The sequence below is a fragment of the Mus caroli genome, chromosome 4, assembly GCF_900094665.2.
Source record: "Mus caroli chromosome 4, CAROLI_EIJ_v1.1, whole genome shotgun sequence".
Lineage (NCBI taxonomy): Eukaryota > Metazoa > Chordata > Mammalia > Rodentia > Muridae > Mus > Mus caroli.
Genome location: NC_034573.1, coordinates 51,188,181 through 51,197,426, shown reverse-complemented (window position 1 = coordinate 51,197,426; position 9,246 = coordinate 51,188,181). Strand labels below are relative to the sequence as shown.

Genomic DNA, 9,246 nt, shown 5'->3' with positions numbered 1-9,246 from the left:
AATTTAAAATTATCAAACAGGTCCATATGAAGATCCTATCCACTGTATTTAGAAGGTGTTTTAAATATAAGAGTTGGGAGCTGATAGGGTGCTTGCCTGACAAAACAAGGCCTTGGATTTAACCTCTAGTAGACAAATAAATACATAATCAAATAGAAATGAGCTTTTTATTCAGTGCATATGATGTGTGTTGTGTTGGTCAAATTCACCTCCTCCCTCCTTCAAATGCTGAACAACCACCCCCCATCCCCCATCCCCATCCCCACCACCACCACCCCCCTACTACCCCCCCAACCCCGCCCGTCTCAAAACCACAACAAGAAACAAAACAAAAGGAGGACTTTTTTGGTCTTATGTTTCCAAAAGAAAACATTCAGAAATGGCACGTACTAGAAATTCAAATCATCTGAAAAAAAAAGAACAACAAAACAACAACAACAACAATCAAAACAAGCAAGCAAGCAGACAAACAAAACCAGCAGAAGAGAGGCTTTTCCTTCGTGTCCAACCCAGTATGGTTGAGCCTCTGCTAATGTTCACCAAGGAACCCTTCATCCACGCAAAGATTACATATTTCATGCATTTTATTTGAACGGCGCTGATTTCATTAACTTCCAGATGACTCATTTTGGAAACGTCTGCTTGTCACTGTTCCCGCCTGAGTGGGCCGTGTGCTGCCTTCCTGCTGACATCACTGGAAATCTTGAGCCTAAATCAAAGCTGTGCCCTGTGCCTCCGTGACCTTTCTCTACAATGCACAGTGGGGCTGGACTCCTCAAAGCTCAGAATATTCACGTCTGCTGCACTGACCCCGTGGAGGTTATTGTTGGACACACGCATTCATAAATGCCCTACAGCAGGCCCATGGGAAATCAAGACATATTCAGGCTCTCCAAAACTCCCTCAGGGCAGGTGAGATGGCTCCACTGGCAAAGGTCCTTAGAGCCAAGCCTGACATCATGGAAGGAGAGAACTGTCTCCTCCAGCTCGGCCTCCGACCGCCACACTCGCTCACACTCTCATTCACACAAAATGGACATACGTTTTAAAAGCTTTCCTAATCTGCTTCCAGATTTCAGAAAACCCCGTGTCTGTTGTAGAGCGAGACCGGCAGGGCAGAGCTAAGCCTGCCCCTGTCTCACTTGGAAGTCCAGGAGACCACGGAGAAGCCACTGGGGAAAGGCTTACCTGGATAGCCATGTCTGCGTTGGTTCCTATGGGATCTGCAGTCACCTCATCTCGTTGTAGCAGCACAGTAGACCACCCAGATGCTGGAAAAGAAAACAGAGAAAAAGAAAGGGGATTTGAGCCAAGTGGATTTGTCCCATCTGATGGAAAGCTGCACAGCTCTCCTTTGGCAGCTTAAAACCCCACGTGACTTGTAAGTGGTAACTAACACGGGGCCTCTGATGGATCTTGTGGTTACTGGTTACTGAAAAGCTTACTTGCCAAGGTATGGTCAGCAAGCACATCCTTTGTTTTAATTCCCAACTTTCCAGTTCTGTTCAAGCCCCGCCCCGCCCCGCCCCGCCCCGCCCCTCCCTTTGTTTGAGACAGGGTCTTTCTTGGGTAGCTCAGGCTCTCCTGGAACTTGAAAGAAGTTGGAACGAGAAGTGGAGAAGATCCCTGGGCATACAAAAAAGGACTTTTGAGCATACCAGTGTCTACAAATCAAAGTTATCACGAGGTGTCATGATGGTATTTGTCTCTTAATATCAAAACTGCACAGAGATCTGTTCTGTACTGCTCTCTTGTGTGGTGTTGTCTGGTAAAAATGAATGAGGTTCCATGTTTAGGAGTCGGGGTGGAGAGAAGATAGTAGCCGTGCATACATAGGAGCTCTCCACGCATGCAGACATCGAGGAAGACCTTGTGCTAACAATGTCAGAGAAGGTGTTAGGCACAGTCTACATATAACAACAGGGTTACAGGCCAACTTTATTTGAACTGTAACAAAAAGGGCGAGCTGTCATGTTGAGGACTCAAAGATGTAAGACAATTGGCCGTTTGTCTGCAGGAGGGTGTTTATCTATCTAAACATGCCACTTCCATTTTCAAAATGGCGACTGCTCCCCTGCCTCTGTGTAAATGTATCATAGCATCCATCACTGGACAGGAGGAGAGCCTGGGATGCTATCTGTAAGTCCTTGGGCTCCAGAATGCTGCCAGTGACTATCAACGTCTGCTTGCCCATCGAGTTCCAGAGAGGACTTTCCGTTCCACTAAGATCCATGATTTACTATTGCACAGAAACTTACATAGCTCAGATGTGGAATGGTAAAAGACATTCCAGACAGACACTCTGCCATTATTAGGTACAAGAGTGCAATCTCTTTTTTTTTAATAAGGAAAATAATCCAAGTAATTTGAGCTAAGTCCAGAATTCTGTGATCTATGCGTTCACTGGCAGATATTGTATTACTACATAAAGTGACTCTCACTTTGACTGTCTAAGATGGGGCCTCATCTATAATTCATGCTGGTCTAAAATTCACTTTGTAAATTAAACTGATCTCAACTAAGGTTGCAGCAATCCTCTTGCCTCAGCCTCTGAGTATTAGCACGAGCCAGTAGACCCATCTCCATAACGTACTTTTTTTCTGTTTTGCTTTAAAATGATTTTGTTTATTTATGAGTGTGTGTATGGGAGGAGCACATGTTCAAAGTGGGCAGAAGAAGGCTTTGGATCCCCAGGCACTGGAGTTTCAGGTAGTAGTGAGCTACCTGTTAGGGGTACTCTTTTTTTTTTTTCCCTGAGACATGGTTTCTCTGTATAGCCCTGACTGTCCTTGAACTCACTCTGTAGACCAGGCTGGCCTCGAACTCAGAAATCCACTTGCCTCTGCCTCCTAAGTGCTGGGATTACAGGCACTCACCACCACTGCCCAGCTTAGATTTAAACTCTTGTCTTTGAAAGAACAGCAAATACTCTTAAACAATGGGCTAACCTTTCAGCATTTGTTTGCTTGGTTTTTGAGCTAGGGTCTTCTGTAACTCAAGTTGCCCTTTAACTCATTATATAGGTCATAGCTAGGATGACGCTGAATTCCTGATCTCTGGCTTTTACCACCCAAATGCTAGGGTTACCACCACATCCAGCATTTATAAGGTGCTTTAAGTAGTAACTTTCCTCTCACACTGCCATTTCTCTGCTCAGATCCACCACTCATGCTCCCCCCTAACCCTCACCCCAACCCTGTGCCAAGAGTGAACTCAGACCAGGGTCTCATGCTAGCCAGACACTCTTGTCACTTCTGCAATTCCTATTTATAGCCTCTCTAAAAGAGAAACAATATTTGATACTATTTCTATAACTCTAGAAACACTTTCCCATTATTTACTCCATGTTTTGAAGATCAGATCAAACCTCCAGGAAAACAACCAAACATCTCCCTCCCAGCAACAGTAAGTTTTCATTTCCTTGCTGTGAGGGTCACAGAGAGCTGTCATCCCCGAGCTAAGTATACTGATAGATAGTCCAGCAGGGACAGTTTCAGAAAGGTGTTTCAGCCACAAATAAATCAATGGCTGTGGTTGCTTTTTAAATTGATTTTGTGGCATCTTCTCACCTAGCTTCAGTCAGATGAGGAAGTCTCGAGTTCTAGTTCTTGGCCACCGACCTTCCCACCTGCACACACTGGCTAGGCTTGGCTAACATACGTGTTGCTGATTACACTGTTGAGCAGTGTGTGTGAGAGCAACTGAAATGAGACAACCAAGCTTGGGAGAACTCACAGTGAGCTCTTGCTGGCCAGATGACCACAAGATGAGCAACCAATATCATCTGTCCTGAGACAACCAGCACAGAGGTCACTAATTAGTTAGACAATGTGCATCTGAATGCATGAATCCTCGGGTCCTTCTGGGACTCAGCCTTCTAGGATCAAATTCTCAATGGAGATATCCAACTTCAGCCCTAGAATGATGTCTTCACCTCCGTCCTCACTGGGAGATGGTAACTGAAGTTCCTGATGAAGTCACACTTATGTTGACAATTCTGCAGACTGGTTGATTGATCAGAGCTGATTGTAGTAATTGGGAATGCTACAAATCCAAGAATCTTTAGTCTTCTCAATAGACAGTTGTTACCCACCTCTGGGCCTCACTTACTGGTCTTTGACCATGAGGCAAACCTTTTGGTCTGTATTAACTAAAACACTATTAGTTTCCCCCAGCCCCAAGGCTGAGCATCTCACCAAATAACCCCTAAAATCTATAGCAGAGATACCATTTCTGTAAGCTGTCTACTTCTTGACCCCATTGCTGTATTGATAACTTACTGTTTTATGCATGGCTTTTACTGTGTGACCATAAAAGTTCCTGTAACTGCTTCCATGGTGAGCCATGCCATTCAGGGCGAGCTGAGTCTCGGTTCCTAGGCCACAGCCACCTATTTGGCTCAGGATGCGCTGCTGTCTATTATTCTTTTTGAAGTAAGACTTGTATTATGCATCGGCAGAACTTAAAGTTATGACCTCTATCCCCATTATAGGGCATGAGTAGGGAAAGAATATGTATATCTAACATTCTTTGCCATCAAGGCTGCCTCACTGACCTCGTATCAATTAGCTAATAAGCATCCATGGGCTAATATACACTTAGTTTTATCCTAATGAGAAGTGTTAATTTAGGATAGTCAGTGTGAGGGAACAAGAAATTGGCAGTATGAGAAAGAGAAAGAGGGATGACGCTAAGATAGGAGGACCAGGACACAGACACACTGTCCCATGTCTTAGAGGATGCATTCTAGGACAAGTAACAACACACATGGTTGGTCCCATGCTCCGGGGCTGGGAAAGGACCCTCAGATAGGAACACCATAGAGACACTGTCAACAGACATAAATCACCTGACAGGGGAGTGAGCACCCTCCCCCTCCCCACCAAGCGCTTTGAGGATAGGACCTCACACTCACCAGCCCCATCCCTGCGTGGGCACAGTGAGTCCAGCACCCAGCGGAAGCTCATTCGCTATAGCCCACATTGAATGAGACCCAAAGAGGCCTCAAGGTTGCAGAATGGTTTTGTTGTTGTTCCTCTGCAAGGTCACCCTCAGGATGAGCCCTCAGCTTCTGCATTGCCTTTTCCATGGTGACGATCTCACCACTGCATGAGGTCATGCTCATCGGACAGCTGGTGTGAACCGAGGACAAGTTGAGCCACAAACAGTATGGAGAATAAAGGCCCTCCCCACCCCCCGCCCAGTGATGGCTGGTGAAGCTGAGCTTGTAGAAAGAATACGGAGGACAGTAGAAGGCCCTTGAGTGCTACAGAGAACTGCTTTTGTTTGCTGGGACTTTAGGCTACAGACCCTGAGTGCTACAGAGAACTGCTTTTGTTTGCAGGGACTTTAGGCTACAGACCTTATCCATTGAAGTTCTCCTCCTCCTTATCAACCCATTGACCTTAGCAGCCATGGAACCATGGGGAGTGTAGAGTCAGGCCTTGGAGCTCTGTGCTTCTGAGGAGAACCTGCCCAAGCCCCACAAGAAGTGCTGAAATGGTCTGAGAATTCTCTCTCTCCCACCCCGGGCTTATCCCTGGAGCACAGACTCTATCAACCCTGGCAGAAGAGTAGCTCATAGTGAAATCCTTGTATTCAGCTTCGGTGAAGACTGGAGGTGGGGGCTGGGTCCCACTGTCTTAGTTTTCATCCTCACCCAAGCCTCTGTGTGGAAAGCCTCATAATCCAGACTTGGCCAATTTATCTTCCTTTTAATTGCCTGTGGCTCATAGGATGTCAAAAACACCTCTGTTCCTGGAGGAGTCCTCAGCTGGGCGGTTACAAAAAAAAAAAAATTAACAGGAACTTTAAACGTCTTGCCCTCGGAAGCCTCGCCCGGAGATAAGCTGATGGAGCCTGCTTCCTCTGGGAGGGAAGCTCTGCCCAGGGTTTGGAGGAGCAGGGGAGGATGTCACCACCCAACCCAACTTACCTCAGGTAGTGTCTCACCCTTCCTGAGGCCCAGCTTTCTCCTCTTGGGGCAGATGGGCATACCAGACCCTGAGAGCCTCCTGCAGAAGCAATGGTGGCAGGGAGCATCCTCCTCTAGGAGGCCTCTCAACAGGAGGGTTCACAAGGACAGAGACAGCCTCACCTTTCCTCATACTGGCCCAGAGGTTGCTGAATACTCCCCCACCCTTTGTTTTCCTTTTAATGATTTATTTACTTATTTTATGTGAGTACACTGTAGCTGTCTTCAATTATACCAGAAGAGGACACCAGATTCTATTACAGAGGGTTAAGAGCCATCATATGGTTGCTGAGAATTGAACTCAAGACCTCTGGAAGAGCAGTCAGTGCTTTTAATCTTTGAGCCATCTCTCCAGCCCAGCTGACCCCCCTTTTAAAACCTCTCTACTCTCCCTGAGTGGGGGACATCTACCCAGAGGCCTGTGAGGAGGCTGTAGTGGCTCACATCTGTGATCCTAGCATGTGGGTGCTGAGGCAGAAAGAAAGGCTGTGAGTTCTAAGCCAGCCTGAGCTTCAGGGTGTTTAAAAACAACAAAAAATATTCCCCCTACAAACCTAAAACCTAAAACAAAGCAAAATAAACAACTAAAGAAAAGCAACAGCTTGCCAAGTTGCTGAGAGGTCTCAATTCTACACAGAGCAATCGCTGAGCTGTCTACTTAACACTTCACAGAGGACCTTGCGCTCGATTCTCCCAGCATCCCTCAGTCCCTACCTGTTACAGGATATGGCTGGCATGCCCCGCCCCCTACCCTAAACTCCTTCAACCCAGGGCTAGGCTGCTGTTCTCTTAGTTACCTTTCCGTACACAATCCGACATTTTGCTTACCCGTCCCTTTTGTCTTCCCTTTACTCTCCTGGCTCTCCCGTCCCTGGTTTCTTCACACAGCCCAGCCCAGGGCCATGTTCACTCTGGACCCTTCTAGATGCCTCTGGCTATGTTCTCCCTCATATCTACAATAAACCTTCTTCTCCACTCTCCTTCATTTTTACTCTCTCTCTCTCTCTCTCTCTCTCTCTCTCTCTCTCTCTCTCTCTCTTGCGCGTGCGCTTTTTGACACCATTTTTTTTTAACACACCAATGTAGCAGGCCAACTACACTCAGGAGATACAAGGTTTTGCCTACATGATTCTGTTGTGTTTATAAAAAGATAAAGAGAGAAGGAATATGTTTGGTGGAGGTGTAGTCAGGTGTGGGAGAAGGGTGTGCCTCTGAGGGCCCATGCTGAGGAATCCCTTCTCTGAGGGACCAGCCACATGAAGGTATAGTATAGAATAGAGTTTATTCAGGGCATGGGGAGGGGAGTTGAGAGGGAGGGAGGGAGGGAGGAAGAGAGAGAGAGAGAGAGAGAGAGACTGTCCATGAGTATGTGGAGAGAGAGAGAAAGGGAATGGGGAGAGAGGGAGGAAGGGATGAGAGGACAGAACTGGAGCAAGAAGACAAGACCAAGGGGAGGAGGTGAACGACCCCTTTTATAGTGAGTCAGGCACACCTGGCCATTGCCAGGTAACTATAGGGCTGAGCTTAGACAAAATGCTAACAGTGTATTTCACTTAATTCTCATATAGCCCAAACATTATCCCCACTTTGCAAATCTGAAAATTACTGAGCTAGCAACTGATAGAGTTTAAAGCACTTAATTCATATATATACATACACACATATAATCTATCTATCTATCTATCCCTCCATCCCTTCATCCATCTATCTATCTTGTTTTGTTTGTTTGAGACATAGTCTCTCTACATGGCTATGGCTATTTCGGAACTCACTCTGTAGACCAGATTGGCTTTGAATTCACAAATCTGCCTGCTTCTGCCTTGTGCTGGGATTAAAGGCGAGAGCCACTATGCTTGGCATGTTTATTTTTACGTTGCATGGATGGGTGTTTTACCTGTGTATATGTGCACCACCTGCCTTGGAGGACAGAGAAAGCATCGGATCATCTGGAACTGGAATTCCAGACGGTTGTGAACCACCATGTGGGGGCTAGCTACCAAACCCAGGTCCTCTGCAAGAGCATAAGGGCTCTTCACCTCCGAGCCATTGCTCCAACCCTGGTTTTCTTTTGAGAAAAATCCCGGTGAGTTTGGGACCCTGGGCTGGTCCTAAACTCATGGAGATCCTCCTGCCTCAGCCTCATTTTAATGGAAGCCCCCAAGCTCACAGGCTGTTTGCTATCCTGTGAACTTTGCTTAAACAATCAATCAATCAATCAATCAAACGAATGATGAGCGTTTTGTTTATCTTTAGAGATGGGGATGGGGACAGGATTCTTGAGGATATATGGTGGAAAAGAAGATCCAAGAACAGGAATTCCCGAGGGCTTTTATGTCAGGCTGCTATCCAGAGTTCCCAGAACCCAACTCAAAGGAAAGTGTTACTGTTGCTTTAATTACATTTTCCCTTACTAAGTAACTGCTTCTTGCAGACAATTTAGTAAGCCATCCTGCAAACAAAGAAGGCCCCCTGGTGTGGCTTTCAGTCTAGCAGGGAAACCCGAAGAATCAATATGCAATCAGTTTTTTAATTGTTAACATTCAAGTACCCTCAGCTGGGCCCCAGGCAAGGGCTGACTGTAGCCCAGGAGACTGTAATCAAGTCTAGCTGGGAGACGAAAACTAGGAATAGAAAAGGGTTCAGCATGGGGGGCCTTGGAGCATACACTGCCAGGCTGGTCTCACACCTAGGCCTGCTGCAGGGTTTTCCCTGTCCGCAAGAGGAAGAAGGGGGGAGAGGGAGGAAGAGGGAGAGGGGGAGGGAAAGGGGGAAGGGAAGGGGAGGGGGAGGGGGGAAGAGAGATCTTAGGAGGAGAGAGAAGGAGAATGGAGACCTTATCAAAAGATTAGAATAATTGGGCTAAAGCTTTATCATTAACAATTGGCGCTGAAATTATTTGTTGGCATCATGTAAATTGTAATTTTATTGATACATAAATCTAATTGGTCAACTATAAGCTTAAGAGTTTTGATTTTTCCGGGTTACTGGGTATTGTGTTATCAAACCAAGAGGATGGCAGATCGATTTGGTTACTAGAGTGTGGGACCACCGGTTACAGGGGATTATAGCAGAGAGGGAGCTAGTGGATATATCTCTCAACATAGACCCGTGCGATTCAACAAATCAATGGTCACCTAGGACTTAGGAACTGCTCTGTGGCAACCAGGATCCCAACAGAAATCCTTTACAAACAAGAAGCTTCTGTAAACTTTGTGTGTGGCGGTGGTATGACCTTAATTCTAGTTCATAGTGATGGCAGACCCCTGGGGCTG

At 46.4% G+C, this 9,246-nt stretch overlaps 1 protein-coding gene and 1 long non-coding RNA gene across 2 annotated transcripts in view; one reads left to right on the top strand and one right to left on the bottom strand.

Annotated features, from left to right (window-relative positions):
• LOC115030842 overlaps positions 1 to 9,246 on the top strand; it is a 42,131-nt gene that overhangs the window by 6,559 nt on the left and 26,326 nt on the right. The gene's annotated exons all lie outside the window — the stretch shown is intronic.
• LOC110293507 (paralemmin-2) overlaps positions 362 to 9,246 on the bottom strand; it is a 187,044-nt gene continuing 178,159 nt past the window's right edge. The window contains exons 7-8 of the mRNA XM_029475714.1: positions 1,189 to 1,271; positions 362 to 406 (exon numbers count right to left, since the gene is read on the bottom strand). Of these exons, the coding sequence (XP_029331574.1) occupies positions 398 to 406; positions 1,189 to 1,271 (92 nt within the window). The 3' untranslated portion in view covers positions 362 to 397. The remainder of the gene's footprint in view (positions 407 to 1,188; positions 1,272 to 9,246) is intronic.